The sequence below is a fragment of the Triplophysa dalaica genome, chromosome 1 (genome assembly GCF_015846415.1).
Source record: "Triplophysa dalaica isolate WHDGS20190420 chromosome 1, ASM1584641v1, whole genome shotgun sequence".
In the NCBI taxonomy this organism is placed as follows: Eukaryota; Metazoa; Chordata; class Actinopteri; order Cypriniformes; family Nemacheilidae; genus Triplophysa; species Triplophysa dalaica.
In genome coordinates this window covers 19,113,068-19,133,256 of record NC_079542.1, presented here as the reverse complement: position 1 = coordinate 19,133,256, position 20,189 = coordinate 19,113,068, and the positions used below count along the sequence as shown (strand labels likewise).

Genomic DNA, 20,189 nt, shown 5'->3' with positions numbered 1-20,189 from the left:
AATAAAACAGCACTCATCTGTTTATTCACAGTTAATGTGGTGTATTTTTAACTATATTTTTTATGGCATAGCCCATGTTTGATTAATTTAAGATGTCCTGCTGTTCTGTGTTTGTTCCCATGTGGTCACTCTCTCACTCTCTCTCACTAGCTGAGTAGAAATGACCAGAGTGCTCTACACTGCCTGAGGCTGGTGGACTACTGCTTCACCCTTTAAAAAATGTATACCTGACATCCTCTTTCACTATAATCCCTGTATTGTTCTTTCCATCGCGGTCACGCATATAGACACTAGTTTAATTAATAGCTACAGCACCGGGTCTGTTCTGGTATTATACGCTTTATTCTTGATCTTTTGTCATGTGTCAGTCTATCTCTATAGTCTGTTTGCTATTTTAGGTGGCATTAGCTGAGCTCGCGTAGCTGGTAAACTGAGGCTGAATGCAACCCACAGATCTTATTTTAATGACTGACTGATCATATTACCCCATTTTTTAGCCAAGCACAGCCAGGTGACATTTATTTTGCGGTCTGTCTGTAAACATGTTTTTCAGAGGGCGTTTGTCTTAAATTGCACACTTTAAAAAAAACTTGACAAATATCCAAACACATTGAAGCAAATTACACTATATATTTAGTCTTTATTATTCGTAATCATAAAAATTATGTGTATGATTATTTGCCAGTGTGGTAGGAAACATTAAAATTTGTTGTTTTCTTTGAATTAGGTTTATTTTGTTTTAGATCTAATTTAAAGTGAATGTGACCTATTTGTCAGGTATGGTGACCCATACCAGAAATGTGACCTCTGCTTTTAACCCATCCAGTGAGTAGTGAACACATGCACAGCAAGTGGTGAACACACGTACACCCAGAGAAGTGGGCAGCTATCACTGCAGCGCCCGTTGAGCAAGTAGGGGTAATGGCACTTGCTCAAGGGCACCTCAATCGTTACCTGCCGGACCCTGAGGATCGAACCGGCTCACGAGTCCGACTCTCTAACCATTAGGCCACGATTGCCCCTACCAAATTTTTGGTGGGGCAATTTTGTTTCACAGAAAATAATCTTTAAAGGGATAATCCATGCAAAAATAAATGTTCTGTCATCATTTACTCACCTTTGAGTTGTTTCTTTGTTCTGATGAATTTGGAAGAATGTGTATTACCTAACAGTTCTTGGACCCCTTTGATTACCATAGTATTAGAAAATACTTTATATTTTTTGTTCTGTTGAACACAAAAGATATTTGGAAGAATGTAGGACATTAAAACAGTTCTGGGGCTTTTTTGACTACCATTGTAATGACTTCAATGGGGTCCAAAAACTGTCTGGTTACAATTATTCATCCAAATATCTTTCTCTGTGTTCAACCAAACAAAGAAATTTATACAGGTCTTGAGATAACCAAAGAGAGTGAGTGTTTCATGACAGAATTTTGTTTTTTGGGTGAACTTTCCCTTTATTGTTTTGCCTCTGTGTTAAGAATGTATTTTTGCTGTTTTTATTTTCAACTAACACCAAGCTGTCAGTTTGGGTTAAATCTGAGTGCTTCATTACATTCACCTCATGTTTGCATCCCTGATGTATGCAACAGTTGTCTTCTTTGTTTGTCATTGTAGAAGGACACAGTTAGTGCTGTGCCTTTTGTGTCTGTGACGGATTTCTACACACCGATGTCATTTCCCATTTATGATCTAATACCTCAGCTATGCAGAGTTCAGCCTTTTCCTCATCTGGCACAACCAGGTATGTATGAGGTATTTTACCTCTGGTATTATTTTTCTGACCTGAGCAACAAAGATATCAGTCAAGCAGAGATAAGAGTGCTACAGAGAGAGAGGTGGAGGCTGTTGACATTGGCATATCGGGTGCCAGTCAATGGGGCAAAAGGCTGTGCCCTGTGCAACACTGTTCAATTCAGTTTGCCTGCATCTGTGTTCCATATCAGTGCTGCTGCTATTTAATTATACATCCAGTGAGGACACACACACAGCATCTTACTCCCACATACATTCTCTCATGTCTGCCCCAGACTACACACAGATAAACAGTTAATGAAGCTGCAAGTCTGTTTGCACTCAATAGAGTAGTCCTGCTGAGGATGAGAGGTGCTGCAGTGAGCATGCAAGCTCATCTAGGAAAGACTTCTAACTCATAATTCATAAGACACCCAATTCTTAAGAGGGAAATTTCAGATTTAGGTTCATTTTAGATTACAGGGCAACATGAACAATAACATATCTCGCCTCATGTCATTTAACACTATTCTGCTCCTCCTAGTCAGTGTTCTTCATTGTTGAATTAATTCAGAGACAGACAAAAGATTAATTCACCAGAAGAAGAGCAAATCATAGTAATTTGTTTTCCAAAAAAAATCTATTCCTACGTTTTAAGTAATGTTATTTTATCAGGAATAATTTCTTAATATAAAATGTGATCAGTGATTGAGCGTCTTTTGGTTTTACAAGCATTTTACATTTACATTTACATTTAGTCATTTGGCAGACGCTTTTTATCCAAAGCGACTTACAGTTCACTTACTACAGGGACAATCCCCCTGGAGCAACGTGGAGTAAAGTGTCTTGCTCAAGGACACACTGGTGGTGGCTGCTGGGATCGAACCAGCAACCTTTTTTGATTACCAGTTCAGTGGTTTAACCCACTAGACCACCATCTCCATTTTAAAGGAAAATAAAAGTTCACTGAGTTCAGAAAGTTTGGGAGAAGTATAAATAACAAACCACATATGAAAGTTTACTCCTGACATAGTTTAGGACTGTCTGGCATGAATTGTGAAATAATTATTATTCAACATTAAACTGAGAGGGACGATTATTGTAGATTAGACAATGCTGCCATCATGTGGTGGCACTTGGCATTTTGTATAAATCACTCAGGCTTCACCCAAACCTTTCGTCAACAGCTCTAGACTAGGCCTATAAAATTACAACATTATGTAATTTTGTGTTCTTTTCAAATCGTTTAAGAAACAACAAAGTTAAAAACATTTGTTAATTTCTGTCTTGTAATTAATAAGGATTAAAGGCTTTTGTATTTCCTTCATTAAAATAGAATAAAAGTTATTATGATTTTATTTCCAGCCAATTTAAAATGTGTAAATATTTGTATGAAGATATTTTCTATAAAGAAATATTTAATGACTTGATACATAAATGTTAGTTTTACAGATTTGATATAGAGATGATAGAGATATTTGAAGAGTTAATTTGCAAAAACAGAAAACTCAGTTTTTAAACTTAAATCATGTATTACTGTACATTCTATCCATCAAATTGCAGTTGTGTTGTTTTGATTAAGTAATAATACAGCTTACGAACAATAAAACACAATAAAAACTTGATTTTTGAACATTTCAAAAAATTGTGTTTATCTGTTTTTGAAAATAAATTCTTCATTTGCCCTGATCGCCAGTTTGGATGAGTCGACAATGCTGAAAATGTGAGCAGGATTCCTAGACATCTTCAGTTCTGGTGTTTTTCTGAGTCAGTAAAAGTGTCTTTAGTGTCCTAAGTTAGTTAGTGCAAAAGTAAGAGCCTCTACGATTGTTCCACAGGTGCATGTACAGTACATTAACTATTTATGCTTCATTAAACAAGCAGGAAAAACACTTTGTTTAAAACTCCCATATACAGCTTGTTCCATCAACATAATTCCACTTTTACTAAAGGGCATTCGAGTAGAAATTACGCATTTTTGTATTGTAAAGGCATAGATCAGAGGATTGTTACATAACTACAGTATGTTCTACTGTTCATGTCCTACCATTTAGACTCACTTAAATCAGAGGGAGAGAGAGAGAGAGACAGATACGTACAGTGGATCCATTCCAACTGCCTTCATTCACACCCTTTATTCATTGCACAACTTAAGCTGCACTGACTGAAACTAACTTACAAACTCCACCCTGACCTGTCTGACCATGTTTGAAGAGCACAGGAAACTCAGACTTTGTCTGGTTTGCAATGTAATAATACAAAACATTGATCTTTTTTCTGGAGGAATGTGTAACCCTTAACTGGAGTTCAAGATTAATAGAGAAACTCGTTTAACATGCTGCGATCCACAACTGGTATGAGGAAATAACATTTTCTCCGTATGTCTTTAACTTTCAATGTTATTATCCGTCATATTTTATTATTTAATCTGTTTCTCTTTAAAAAATATTGCTCTGTTTGTACCACTCACACAACTTAAAGACCCTTTTTCAAGTGAAACTGTCTGTTGTCTTAAACAACGTTATGCCAAACCAGTATGTGTGCATGCTTTCAGCAGTAGCTGGTATGTCAGGTGTGTGCTGAATGTGTGGGTGTGTTTATAGTAGAGATTTATTTCTGTAGGTGTAAGTAAATGGGTGGTGTTAACCATGCTGGTCACATAACAGGTGGAGTGGAATGTTTATATGTGCATCTGTACCTGGCTGTGCTTGTATGTATTCATCTCTGACTCGTGCAGTCAGGGCCGTTCATATGGGGAACATGTTCAGCATAATGAAACTACCACGCGTCTTCACTGTCCACCAGGTGCCCAAGGTAAGTTAATTCAACGTAAAACAATCATAGCGAATGCATTTAGTCATTTAGCAGACGCTTTTATCCAAAGCGACTTACAAATGAGGTAAACAATAGAAGTAATTGGAACAAAGGACCACAAATAGCATAAGTGCAGTAAAAACTGGTCTCATATAGCCTGCTACAGTATACAAAGCTAAGGATTTTTTATACATTAAGGATAGAAAGAGTAGATACTAATTGGTCAGGTGTTCCTGGAATAGATATTTTTTCAGTCGATTCTTGAAGATGGCTAAAGAATATGCTGATGTTGTAGCAGCAGGCAGATCATTCCACAAATGTGGAACAGATCCAGAGATGGTACGTGAGAGTGATTTTATCCCTTTTTGGGATGGCACAATAAGATGTCGTTCGTTTGTAGAGCGTAGGGATCTGGGAGGTACATTACTCTGAAATAGGGAGTGAAGATAGGGTGCCAAACAAGTGTTGGTCTTGTAGGCCAAGAGCAGAGCTTTGAATTTGATGCGAGCGACTATAGTGAGCCGATGTTAGTTAATGAAGAGAGGAGTGACGTGTGCTCTCTTCGGTTCATCGAAGACCACTCTTGCCGAGAGGTTTGGTTGTGCAAGCTGGGAGTCCAGCCAGTAGTGCACTGCAATAGTCCTGTCTGGACAGGCTCTGACCGGAAAGGTCTAATTTTCCTAATGTTGTAGAGCAGGGGTCCTTAACGTTTTTCACGGCAAGGACCCCTAGATGAGAGATGCATGGAACAGGGAACCTCTTATACTGAATGTGTAAACAGAGCTACTTAAATTGAAACTACCCTTATTGTCAACAACAATATTATGTGAAGACATTACATTAGCACTATTATGCATGTTATTGTTGCGCATACATACTTTTCTGTGTATTATTTTTATTGCTAAAGCATGTTGTTTTATTATTTTAAGATATTTGCAGCATCGTACATTTTCATTTTACTGTGAGATGAACAGTTAAACATTTACTTGAACCAGTCCTGAACCAGTTTTTAATAAGGCTTCAATGAGATGACTGACATAATAACACAAAGACTATTCTAGTGAAGGTAGATGTTGTCTCTGGATGCGAAAGAAATCCGTGCAGATCTTATGCATTCGGTTTTAAAAACATGCCGTTATATTAAGTGTAATTCTTCTTCTTTTCCCCGCTTCTTTGTGTGTTGCACAACACACTGCTATTTTATAATTCTGAGCTCGGTCTTTCTTGCGGATCAGCAAATTCACAAGTTTTTTCTGCTTTGCATCATATAAGGGTCTTGGCCTAATGGAAAGAGAGTCGGACTCGTGACCAGAAGGTTGGCGGTTTGATCCTCAGGGCTGGCGGTTAACGACTGAGGTGCCCTTGAATAAGGTCCTTACCCATACTTGCTCCCCGGGGGCTGCAGTGATAGCTGCCCTCTGCTCCGGGTGTACGTGTGTTCACTACTCTCTGGATGGGTAAAATGCAGAGTTCACATTTCGGGTATGGGTCACCATTCCTGACAAATAGGTCACCTCACTTCACTTCATAAGGAGACCACCATGCAACGAGTCGGTGTTATTTTGGGGCCAACTTGTTTGACGTGCACCATCAGTACGGGAGTTTCATGGAGTCCGCGAGGTCGTGCACGTGCCCAGCTTGAAGAGAACACTGGTTGTTATATTTCTGTACCCATACATTTTTAACAAAAAGTTGCCTGTGAGTAAACAGTAATTAGTGAATCCCTTGCAGTTGCCTCAGCTGTTAAGTCCGATGAGAGTGAGGGGGGAGGCGGGCAAAGTAGAGCAGAGAACGTTTTAAAGAGAGTAGCTAAGAGAGTAGCTTTAGATTTGCGCCACTTTCTCTCAGCAGACCTGAGCCTGGCGCGATGCTCACGGAGAACATCAGATAACCTGGGGGAAGAAGGGGATGCACGGGTTGGTCTAGAATTAAGATGGGATAAGCTGTATAAGGAGGATCTTAGTGTGGAGCAAAGAGTGTCGGTGGCGCTGTTTGTATTCAACAGAGAGAGCTGTTCAGAGGGAGGTAGCGTGGCGGAGACCGCAGAGAGGATAACCGGGAGGGAGGGAGCATATGTAGGTCTTGCCAGAATGTGACCCGTGGGGAAGCATGTTTAGTGTCTGGAGAAGTTGGGTTGATCAAGAGTGATGAGGACATGATCCGACGTGTGCAGTGACCTGGGAGTGATGAGTGGAGCAGTATCGTGTGTAGATAAGATCTAGTTGATTACCAGACTTATGAGTTGCTGAAGTGGGAACTTGCGTGAGGTCAAACGACGCACTGAGGTTGTTGACGTACGCAGCTGTGGTTTTCCAGTGTGGATGTTGAAGTCTCCAAGTACCACCAGAGGAGTACCATCCTCAGAGATGGATGACAGAAGTGCATCCAACTCCTCCAACAAATGAACAAGTTGACCTGGGGGACAATAGATAACTAGATAACAGATAACAAATGGATGAGATAAACTGATGTTACATGATGTTAGTCATTAAGGGTGCATACTTGAAGTTGATTTATATTGTAAATTGTCAGGCACGTTATATCACTTGATTGTTATTTTCTTTGTTTACCCTTAAATTATCTTGCAATCTGATGTGCAACAGTTCCAAGGTGCCTACCCAAATATATATTGTCATTTTAAGAACAAAGTTTTCGTGGTGTGAAGATATTTGCTCTTGTATGGTCCGTGGTTAAATGTGGAGATGCTTCTACAACTGTTTGCATCTCCTTAAGAATTCTTATCTCATTGCAGGCATTCCATGAGGACAGTATTATATCTGGTTATCGACACCCTCGCAGTTCGGCCACAGATTGTGTGCTCAGTCTCTTTCAGCTCACCAACGAAACCCTCAATGTCTGGACACATTTTCTACCAACATGGTACGGTAAAATGGTTGTTTGTACAAAAACTGTGTCTCTCATATTTGCTTGCTTTCTCTCTCTTTTTTTGCAAACCTTTGATGTCCTTCTGAAACCTTGTTTGTCCAAAACAGTTTTTCAGGAAAATTTATGCATTGACTACATACTATGTGTCGCAAATGGAACGCCTACCATAATTGCTGGATAACGGTTTACAGGTTATATATTATATACAGTGTATAGATAGAGATGGTGGGGATTTCACCTTACCAGTTTGAGCCCGAGTCTGACGAAGAAACATCCGATGGCGATAGTAGATAATAGATAGACGATAATAGATTGAACACTTAAATTAGCCGGGTTCATAGCTAGATAAACAAACTGTAATAACTCAGAATTAACTGTACATGTTAATGTTGGCGTTTAATGCATTAGCTAAACACAGACATAAGGTACACCAATATTTCTTGAAGTTCAGACAAAAATAAATAGTCACACTTACAGGTTGTGATTCGGTGGAGCCATCAGGTCCAAATAAGGTTGGTATTTCCCCCTTTCAAGGATAGTCTTTTAACATAAACTTAAGTGAACGTGCCAAGATTATTGAAGCGATCTTCGGTGAAATGACGCGTGCACAATAAAACCCTGGGGTTATAATCCTTTGGTGTCGTTTGAAAATGAATTGAAACCATTTTTTCCTCAGACGTTCTTCCTTTGGTTGTTTAAATAAGACGCACTTGGTTTGAAAACGTAGAACACAGATTTTAGACGGCATCATGAACGAGCGACAGTGTTTTGGGGGAGGAGAGAGTGAAGTTTTCACGGCAGTCCCAGCAAATCGTAAACGGGGACTATGTCTAGTGACGTAGATACGCGGCGGTTAGAGACACGTCTCGTTTGCGTGATTCAGAGTCGACTCCCTTTTTTACAAGCCAATAACTTTGTTATTTATTCACCTTAGAACTTACAACTTGGCAGACTGCTTACTTTCAAACACGGAAACATAACACATTGCATGAAATGTAATTTTGATGATCTAATGCTACCTATTCTTTAACATAAAGGATGACAAATAATAATGATTTATGGCCAAAAAATTTAATCACAAAGTATCGAAATACAAGGTTTCAAAAGGACAACAGCAATATCCTCCTTTTGCACTGACATTTACGTTAAATCTTTTTCTTCTATAACTGAGCGATGCATGACAATGCAAATACTCCACAAGAAATAGGATGAAGATCACTAAATCACACGATACTATGTTCCATGCCAAAGATAGTTAGAGAAAGTGTGTACCATTTGCAGAGACTTTTAAATGGGCAAAGAAGCCCCATAGTGGATTCTTACACTACTCGTGTGCGTTGAATCTACCTGGGATACGCCTGGGAGACTTAAGCTTGCTATCACTTTTAATGAGCTCCTTTTTAATGATGTAAAGATGTTGCAGTACTGGTTTTTGTTAAAAAAAAATATAACTATTATCGCTTAGCTGTTAAGTCCTGTCTGATGTGATTTAAAAATTCTGAGAGTTTATCGCAAACCATTAGCATTGTGTGCTTTGTCATAGTATTCTTTATTCCAGAGAACATCCTTCTCAGACATGTTTCAACCAAGAGAGGTGTCATTCAGTGCTTGACATGTTAACAAGTGTGAATGCTTGTTGTCAAGCACTGAATGACACATACAGTACTTGCAGAGCATAACTTACAAAAGTCCCCAGTGATCTGCAGTCATATTTCCTTGTGCAGCTCAAGTGAAACAACGCAGTTTCATGACTCATTATAATATGAGCACACCTATTTTAAATACACCATATCTCACAGCTAACACATCCTCTGATCGTATACAGTGCTTAAATACACAGTAAATGGAAGGACAGAAGTAGGAATGAGTAACTTGACACTACATTAATGTTTGGATATATTTAACTCACTAGTACTCTTAAAAGCAAAAAAAGAGTAAAGAAAACATGTGAATGTGTCGCATGACTGAAAATATATATTTTTAGAGCAGAGTTGAAATTGTTAAATTTGAAAAGTTGTGATGCTCTAACGTTAAAGGTCTTTAGAAAGTATCTCCTTTAAACCCTTATACTGTGTATTAGTGCTCAACCCTTCATTGCACTGTGCAGTATGTCTGTATAGAAACAAGCCTCACCAGTAGGGATTAAACCATAAGCCTTGTTTGTGTTTATCTGCTTCGTTTCTATGTGCTTTTGTTTGATTCACCGTAGTAACAAACTCTAAGTGGGTAAGGGCAGGTTAATCATTTAGGTAATACTTTACAGTAAGCTTCTTAACAATAGGTAGTTGTGAGATAACAAGACATTACATTCAGTACATTTATTCATTCTGTTTAACGTTAATTTCTACATATGCTATTACAATTTAAAATTGTATAAGTATACATACATTTTTTATAACGAAAACGAATTAACAAAGAATAATTTCAATACATTAACATTAAACTAAGTGAATAAATGCTTTAAAAATACTTTCTCAGTGGACCACAGGGCACACATGCTAAACATTTTTTTTCTGTGTTATGTCTTGTTTATAATGTTTAACCACCAAAAGAAAATTTCATGGAATTATTATTTTACTACATTTATTGTCTGTTGCTGTATAAATATTGTTATTTGTGATCATCACATTTCCCTCTCCATCAGGTATTTTCTATGGAAGCTGATGACTGTTTTGTTGACGGAGAATGTGTGGTATGATGAGTACACATGGCCTCTTCTGGTCTATCTATTCTCCTGTTGTGTGTACCCATTGGCATCCAGCTGTGCACATACCTTCAGTACCATGTCTACTCGTGCCCGACATATCTTCTTCTTTTTTGACTATGGGGCTCTATCTCTCTACAGTCTCGGTAAGAGATACACAAACACACACCAGTTTTAATGGTAAATATTACATAAGTTCAAAGTTTAAGGATCAAAGTCCCATATTAATATGCATGAAACAGACACAGTTAAATTATTATACAACTGTCGAAAAGGTGACATGACACAACCATACACAGTGTTAAAAAATATTTCATGTAATACAGTAAATCCATTTTAAGTTGTTATTTAAAAGTTTTGTTCCTGTTTCATGCACTCGCACACTTTAATACATCTTTAATGCACCACACTTCTGTCATCCACATCACATTTGCATTCATGTGACTGATTGCATGTTTATAGGTTCAGCGATCAGCTATTCTGCATATGTTATACCTGATGCTTGGGTCAATAGCACCTTTCACAGATGTTACATCCCCATTGCTGTATTTAACTCCATACTGTCAACCAGCTTGGCCTGCTACTCAAGGTAATATTAAATTTCATTCTAAACCACGCATTTGCTTTTGTGATGCACCACCATACTTATAACAGAAATGCAGCATGCATAAATGTGATTTAAATACTTCTGGGGGAAAATATTTGTGATTGGATCATTCTCACGAAACCACTGTATATATTGATCATCTCATCTGATACCTAAATTAAATAAAACCTCTCAGGTCACTGGAAATGCACTGAAACTAACTCATATCGCTAATATATTTTAAGTCATCACTGGTGAACACAAAAATGTGTTTGCATGTCACTGTCTTCCAGATTCTCTGAGAGAGAGAGCTGGAAGTGGAGTAAAGTATTTCGTGTTCTAGCTTTCACCTACCCCTACCTGTTTGACAACATACCTCTCTTATATAGGGTAAGTTTCTGTATGCATGTTTTCCATGAATAGGCTGTAAAACAGTATCACTGAGATAAAAAAGTACATACATTTTTATTTTAGTTTCACCTATTTATCATTTCTTATTTGTTTATCAATGTTGTTGCAAGAAAAATGAACATTCCTCTTAGGCTATGCTTTAGGTCTTTGTTTATGGAATTGTTTTTTGTTATCTTACAGTATATAATGTGTGTAACTGAAGACTACTTTAAAATTGATGTGTTTAATAATGTAATTGTTGATCTGTTATTTCTCTCTAGTTAGTTCTGTGTGTAGGCGAGGGCTGCACTGATAATGAGGCAAACTCTCTTCATGTTCAACACACACTATTGGCATTTCTTACTGGCTTCCTGTTTGCAACGCATCTACCTGAGAGACTGGCACCTGGACGCTTTGACTATATAGGCGAGTAATGCCGACACTACATAAATACTTGATATTTTGCTCAATGCGTTTTTTACTCTTTCAAAATACAGACATATAGTATTATACAGGTTGGTCGGATTTAAAATGAGTCTTTACGGGAAAAAACTGTATTACTGTGGCCTTATGTTAAATAGTACTACTAAACACAGCAACAATTCAGTGGAATATTTTTTTAAGAAAGCACATTAAGTCTTTGGTTTCACAAACAGCCTCTATTGCTAAGCACTTTCATCATGTGTATGGCTCTCTTCTGACCCCTACAGGACACAGTCACCAGCTGTTCACGTGTGTGGAGTCATTGGGACTCACTTCCAAATGAAGGCTATAGAAACTGACATGGTGCTACGACGGTCACAACTGCTGATCAGTGCCCCAGACATCACCATAAGCAACACAGTTGGAGCTGCTCTGGTTTGTGTCTGCATCAGTCTTGGGATCATCTATTATTTTAGTCTACCTCTGCTCCATAGATCCACACCCCATAAAGACAGCTGCACCAATGAAAAGAAATGCACCGAATGAATGAAAAACCGGTAGAACTTTAATTGATTGCAATCTTTCACAGGTATTCTGATTACGAAAGTAATTATTAAAATGTGTTTAGAACATTTTTAGAGGATAATTCACAATATACCGTTATTATATTTACTCCAAGTGGGGTTTGTAAGTTTACAGAAGCCACACAGCTTGAGATTGTGAACAAAGACTGGATGAATGCATTAGCCTACTACTCAGGTGAGATCAAGTATTGGCACTGACTGTTAGTCTCAGATCAAGTCGTTGGGAAGGGAGGTGTCTATCATTGTACTATATATTTTTTGATGTATTCTTAAATACAGAGTCAATCAATATAAGCCTACAATTTTAAAGCAATGAGTACATTTTTATGGTGAACTTTTCCTCTCTGTTAAAACAACAAAAGTACATTTTGTCCAAAGCGACTTACATTGCATTATCCTATACACTTATATGTGCAATACCCTGAGATCGAACCCACGTCCTCTTACCACTGAGCTATATATTATTTTTATAATAAAGATATTTATTTCTACAACTTTCTTCTGACTTTAATTTACTGTTAAGACATGACTTTATTAAAGATTTATAATTGATTTATCTGCCATGTAATGCCCTCTACAGCCTATTGTCCGACATTTTCGGGTAACACTTTACAAATATTAAAGGGGTCATTTGACAAGGCTAACATTTATATTATCGTTTGTTTTAGATTTAATGCAATGTGTTTACATGATTTAAGGTTTAAAAACGTTGTATTTTCAACATACCGTGCATGTTTGTATAATCCTCTTTGCCCTGCCTCTCTGAAACGAGCAGATTTTTTATAAAGCTCATCGGTCTCAGAGCCATTGAGAGAGAGAGTCACGTCAACTCCGTTGACTCCAATGGAAAAAGTTTTTTCACAGCAATGGAGATTCATGGCGGCTCTCAATAGTTCCCGGAAGTTACTTGTTACGCATGGAGCTGCGACTTAACAGACCAACTGAGATAAACGTTTAACCCATTTAAAGACGAAAGCTATTTAATGAATAAAAATTTAAAGAAATAAAGCATTTAAATAGAAAACATAACTTCCTTGAACTATCTGAAGGCTCCACGAATCACTTGACGCTAAATCGTAATAGTAAAGACGATTAAATGTGTCTGCTGCAGCTCGGTATACACATCAATTGAAGATATTAGAAGATATTTATTTTGCATTACTCAATACGTATTTATAACGATTTCATCAGGCTCCGAAACTTATTCGAACAGAACACAAGAATGGCCTTCTCAGCTTCCATAGTTCATCTCTTGCGTCAATCACAACAGGATGATCAATAACACCACTGTTTCGGTTTAAAAAATGTTTTGCAACGTTTTGTCGGGGCTAGGTGTGTTCGAGCTCATGTGGTGCTGGGCAGACCGACCAGCGAGATTAGCCGGTTGCAGTAGAGAGGAGAGTTGAAGAAGGAGCAGTCAAGTCGGACACGTGGAAAAGTGTCGGACATCTGCTGCTTCCCTTAGTGACGTTCGCAGCGTGTTTCCTTTTCAAAGTGCGATTGAAGTGGATTAGAATAGTGGATTGTCCAATAAACAAATGTTTAAATTAAGAAGTAGCAACCATAAACTTCATTCATATTGCAAATGGTAGGTGCTGCTTAACACAAATATAATGGTAAACATAAGAATATATTATAAAATTACCAACGGAGTCTGAATTAAATTAATTTTTATTTTATTAAACAACACAAAATAACATGTTTATTATATTTGTACAAACAGAGTTTTAGCTGTTTTAAAAACATGCATTAATAAGTATTAGTTGAGCTGAAGGTGTTATAATAAACCCGAAACGCAGGTAATCTTTGTTTAGTCCAGCAATTTCCAAACTTTTTCATTCCAGGACCCACCTAGACAGGTATAATCTATCTTGAGACCCATCAAAATATTCTTAAAGGAAGTTCTTGGAATTTAAAAACATTGAGACTGACTGAACTGCGATTTCTGGTGATTAATAGCCAATAAATGCATTGATTTTCAATATTTACATAACACAATGATTTATGCACGTTGTATTTATAAGTAGGCACATAAACAATGTTTTTTACTGGTTCAGTCAACTACGATTACCGGCACTGTTAACAAAGTTTAGGGTAAGGTGTTATACGTTTTGTGCATACATTTTCATATAGATATATAATAAACATAATATTATAATGTTTTTAAATATATAATACATAATTAATTAGAACAATTACAATTTAACAATGTAGACAATGTAACTTGTTTACGCACACAGATGTATTTTAAATTTACACTTTTGCCATGCACCTATGTTTACAGCAATAGATTCACAAATAAATAAAACAAAATTTCATGTAAAACATTTTGTATGTGTCCTTCCTGCATGTTGTGCTTGTAGTTTTCACCAAGGTATGCTGTGTTGCATGGGGATGCTTCAATCGCTCAGAAAAGGATTACGCACCTATGGCTTTCCTTCTGACATAGAGATGAAAATAAATGGTTTGCTCAGATCAGGAAGAGCAACCTTAATGTAACTAAACACTTTAACCACAAAAAAAAACTATTCAATTAGGAAGTTTATGTTATGTTAAAAATAAAACTATTCAATTAGGAAGTTTATGTTATGTTAAAAATAAAACTATTCAATAAGGAAGTTTGTTATATTTTTATTTAAAAATAAGTGAATGAGTTGTAAAACACAGGGAGGGAGAGTATGTGGGTAGACAAAAGGAGATGTGTGCAGAGGTAAACTGAAGTAACTTTGCAGGCAAATTTGAGGCAGACCAGTTTGTCAGGACCAAGGACAGGAATACGTTGAAACCAGATTCCCACCATCTTCGTGCATCATCCTGTGGTCAAAAAGAGGTGGCCCCCTAAACGGCAATGCACCCCTGACACAACATAACATAAAGCACAGCTGATCACAGCTATAGTGTTGTACAGTATGAAGCATTTGTATAAATAATTTGTAGCAATAATTATTATGTGTGTCTCTGTCTGTGAAATACAGGCTAAAGTAATGAGCATCAAAGTTTGATTTCAACTATTAATTTCACTATGATTTCAATTTTTGACATGGTCAATATTTAAGATATCAAGATCATATTTTTACAGAAAGTTCTTTACATTATGTACACTAGTGGTCAAAAGTTTCGGGACACTTATGTGTTCATATTTTTTCCATGGAAAAATAGAGCACCTTTTTGTGCAACAAGCGAATTCCCGACGATGAAATGTGATAATACCATCACGCAAGGCAGCAGAGCAGAATTCAAACAAGTAATTCCCCACAAAACCATCCACAGATTGAACATGAGATCGATGGGAAGTCAAGGTGAATGGCCAAATAACAGGTAATACAGGGAAAATCCAGTTGTTTTACAGCAGGTGCAATTATATGCATGGACCACTTTTGACAGCAAATTCTTCCAGTAAGCCTTCTCAACATCACTTAATGTCCTTAGCATGGACAAAAGGTTTCTGTTGAACCTTTCAATTTGTCCGCTGTACAGTGGATGATAAGGTGTTTATGAGAACCACGTACACCACAAACCTTTTATAAGTGATCCATCAGTTGGATTTTCTAAGGAAGGCCAAACTTGAGAGCAAAATATCCAAAGATTTGTTGAACCACAGTTTTTGCAGACTTATTCTTCACTGCATAGGCCTGGGCAAACGTGTGAAATGATACATGACTACAAGTTTGTATTCATAACCATTTTTGCATGTTTCGAGGTTGAGAAAATCACTGGACACCAGCAAAAATAGCTAAGTGGTCTGAATTGTGACAAGTGAAGCTTTAGGATTCCTGTGAGGTTCCTTTCTTTTCAGGCATTCATACACGTGTCACAAAGTTCTCGGTTTCTTTTTGCATCTTAGGCCAGTAGAATCTCTCACATCTTAAATTCAGCGTCCTCTCTGCTCCCAGGTGCCCTATCTCTTGATGTAATTCTTTATAAACTGATTGATGGTAGGACTAGTTGGTTTGACAAGCCTGACATCAGGGGGTTATTTTCTGAGTATGTGACCTAACAGACGGCAGTTGTTCTTTTTGTACTCCAGTACACGATGAATGACGACTTCTTTTGAGATGCTTGATCTGTTCTTGCGAAAGACACAGATTAGAAGGAAGTGAGATTTCATTATCCACCAGGTGTATGGCCTGAAAGTCAATTTCACCCGTCCACAGAGGAGCGTCTTTGGGGGGTAGTATCACACCTTGCACTGTAGGACGTATAACATCTTGATTTACCTCTTCTGTACACAGTTTCATGTACTCATCGATGTCCAGCGGCATTCTCGAGAGGCATTGCACCTCCCTGGCCAATATTTGATAGTAAAATTAAAATCAGCAAGCTTCGCAAACCATCAATGGCCTACTGCATTGAATTTTTGGCTGTCGTCAGGATATATGTTAGGGGATTTCTATCTGTGTACAGTTCAAAATGTGGAGCATGAAACAGATAATTTCTGAAACGTTCAGAAATCGCCCACTTAAACATGAGAAATTCTAATTTTCCAGAATGCATGTGATAGTTTTTCTCAGGTGGTGTGAGTGTTCTTTAGCCATATGCAACCACTGAGTTCTTTCCGTTTACGCTTGTGAAACAGAACTGCTCCTAAACTATCCTGTGATGCGTTGCGATGGAGCTGAATGGTTTGGTCAAGTCCGGGTATGTGAGGATTGGCGGCTCTGTCAACTGGTCAAAAAGGATATTCAATGCGTCCTTATGAGTCTCTGTCCAGGTGTAACAAAGTTTGTTTGCAAGGAAGAAAGGAGGCGGGGTCGACGTGGCTGGGAAACGTAAGATTCTCTTTTATTAATCACTTCCGGGTTTACAACTTCCGGTATACACAATCACTTCATAACAACTCTCTGTGCCGAGTAAGATTCCTTCATAACAACTCTCTGTCGAGTAAGGTTCCTTCATATAATCCTGGATCCAACGGTAGCTAGTATCTTGCGGACACTCAAGGAAAGTTTCCATGTTCCTTTGGAATTCTGCGGGGGCTGAGCTGAGGCCAAATGGAATTTTGTTCCACTGATACAGTCCCCAGGGTGTTATTAAGGCTGTTAGGGGTCGGCTTTCTTCATCAAGGAATCCTTGTTGATAGGCCTTCCCTTGGTTCAGTACTGAAAACCAAGAACTGCCTATTTAGGGAGTCTAACACGTCTTGTATTATAGGAACGAGGTGTCTATCGGGCACACACTTACGATTTAGCTCCCGGTAGTCAAAGCCCAGTATCAGGCTCCCGTCCTTTTCCCTCACACATACCACTGGCGAAGAGTAAGAGAATCTCGACTTGCTAATCCACCCCCTATTGAGAAGGTTCTGGAGGTACTCCTAAACTTCTTGTAGGAGTGGCTTGGACACAGATGTATTTCTTCTGAAACAGTGTCTTGTCATGTAATGTGATGTGCATATTGAGTAATGCATATTGAGCCAACATCGTTGTCTTCAAAGGAAAAAGCATTGCAATCCTCTCTTAGTAATTTTTGCACTACCTGTATATTCCGCAGATAAGTGTTCATGCTTTACTCGGGGATCCCATCGGCTGGATGTCTCTGCCTGGCTTGATGTGAAACCCACTACACTGGTCCTTATGACGAGGGAAGTTTGTTGACTCCCACGTGGTATGTGCGTTTTAATGGCTCAGCTGTAGCTTGATATTCAGTCTTGATTAGTTGGAGATGACCCAAGAGAAGACGTGGGGCCAGTTCATAACAAGATTTGGTGGTATAAGTTATTGTAACTGAAACATGGACTGTTATTCCTGCCCTAATTTGCCCTTCCTAGATCACTAGGCCTTCGGGTAGTGATGATGGCTTACACGGGATGCACAGCAAAGATTTCTCTGAAAACCGTGTTCCAATGTGTACCCATGCATGAATAGTTGTGATGTGTTCCGCTGCAAGCTGTACTCTTCGTTTGCTGATTCGAACAGTTTCAACATTCAAAAAGAACAATGCTGTCTTTAGCAGTTGAGGTATCGAATTTGCTAATGGGATGGATACAGAGAAGGCTTGGCTTACCATGTGGGTTGTGCTCAGCTTGTGTCTTTGTTTCTCCCATCTCTTGACCACCTCCTCAATAACATTAAAGCCAATAGGGAGGTTCCATCCACATTAGAGTCACCAGTCAAGAGCATGGGTACTTGTATAGCTACCTCTGTGTCTCCATCACTGATCAGCCGGAATGCCACCTCCACCCAGCCTTCAAACAGGATCTCTGTGTGGTTTGCAGCCAAGTCCTGTTGGTGTTCCAGGCCTCAGAAGATCCTCAATAGATTGGATGACAGTAAGTGGCAAGTGTTGTTTCCTCCAATCAGCGTTGATAATGCTCCTTTGTGCTTTCGTGTCCCACAAGGCCTCTACTGTGACGTCCTCTATTGGCGGTGAACCAGACATCTTTTTCCAGTAAGGTTAAAGAAGTTTTTTTCTGGTCAATAGGGGACCGATAACTTACTGGCTTATTACCATCAGGGGTTATCTTAACCGGTTGAATGTTGGATCCACTGTGTTTTTCCGTCTAACTATGCTTGACTCGAGAGGGTCTGGAATCCTGTTGCATTTCTGTACTTAAGCGGGGCCCAGATTGAGGGTGGACTACTGCGGGCCCCGATTCAGCAGGCCCTTTCCGTTTCCCAATGTCCGTGTCTTTTCCTGCAACATCGAGACAGATGTCCCCCTTGCCCGCACCGATAAGAGTACCTGCACTCTCAACCTCTCAGTGCTTACTGACATGATCTGCAACCCCTTGATCTCTCCGCTCTTTGTACGTCTGCAGCGGGTTGAGAATGTGACCTGGCTGCTTCCATCATTTCACGGAAAATCTTTGTCGTTTCCATGATGTTTGTTTTGAGGTCCTCAATGGCTTTTGTAGTGTCAGTGTCAGCATCTTTGCCTCGTCCCTGCTTCTTTTCGTCCATGACCAAAAACTCTCCTTTTCTCTGTCTCTGGTCTCCGCTTCACTACCAAACTGCCTGCTCTCACAAGGGTGCTCGACTGTCTGTCTGCTTCCATGATCTGTCCAAAGATTCTGAATTCTTTCATTAGGGTCACCTCAGGCATCGGGTCAGACCGCTCGAGCACAGCATCTTTTCTGCTTGTTTCTTGTCTGTTACTTTAGAATCTTTCCTCAAGCACCTCAATCTTTTCTTCCAGAGACCTTAGAACATCAGCTTGTCTCTGTTGCAGCTCCGCATAGTCCTGTGTCAGTTTGTCTACTACACCAGATACTAAAGATGAATCCTCTCGCTCCACAGGCTTCCCTATTGATTCCACAAACAGCTGAAGTTCACTGAGGAATTCTTCGTAGCTTTGTAGCTCTTAAGCTTCCTCCATTTCACCAATGTTCTCTCATCAAGTCGAATAAGTGCTCGCCTTGACTTGCCTTGGACTCCTTCACCTGATGATTCGTTGCTCTTCAGTTGGAGACAAATCCTTGATGAGCTCTGGTTTGTCTATTGTTGGAAATTTGCATTCACACAGCAGCTCCCTACTGGCAAGCAAGCCAAGTTTGTTACACACACAGAAAAGAGATCTTTCTGTTGGCATAAAATGTCATTTACTTTCCTTGTCACAGCCTGCAAAATGAATAAACACAACAAGAAATTTGTTCATTTCACAGGAGTGTGTTTCCCAACTGGCAGTGGGACTATTTATATTAAAACTTTATTTTAAATGTCTGCCGGTTCCCGCCTCCTTCCCTTTATTTGAACCTTACTACACTCACTTCACACAATCTTCTGATATGCACGATGCAACAATGAGAACAATACATTCCACCATAGATACTATAACTCACTGACATTAGCATTACAACAGGCTAATACTCAATGAACACATCAACTGTGTTTTAGAACTGTTAAAGATATTTCAGAAAAACTAGACATTAATAAACTCTCCACAAGCAATCAAAATAGTCATTAGACAACAACATTATTACAGAACACAAACACATTCACTCTCTTCCAAACAATATTGTGTCCATTTTAAATGATAATGTTCTCTGTCGACCTCATAGATTCTTTCATGACGCAACACCTCGCGTGGCCACTGCCAGCAAGGCCGCAAACCAACCACATGTGCGTTAATGC

The 20,189-nt window shown here is 38.8% G+C and overlaps 1 protein-coding gene across 1 annotated transcript; it reads left to right on the top strand.

Annotated features, from left to right (window-relative positions):
* The first annotated feature begins 4,299 nt into the window (after positions 1-4,299).
* On the top strand, positions 4,300-12,565 carry paqr5b (progestin and adipoQ receptor family member Vb). The gene is given in 8 exon segments (XM_056749606.1): positions 4,300-4,550; positions 7,303-7,430; positions 10,081-10,286; positions 10,603-10,729; positions 11,020-11,116; positions 11,398-11,542; positions 11,827-11,841; positions 11,844-12,565. Coding segments are annotated over 8 exon segments (1,098 nt in total). The 5' UTR covers positions 4,300-4,412; the 3' UTR covers positions 12,086-12,565.
* Positions 12,566-20,189: the final 7,624 nt, after the last annotated feature.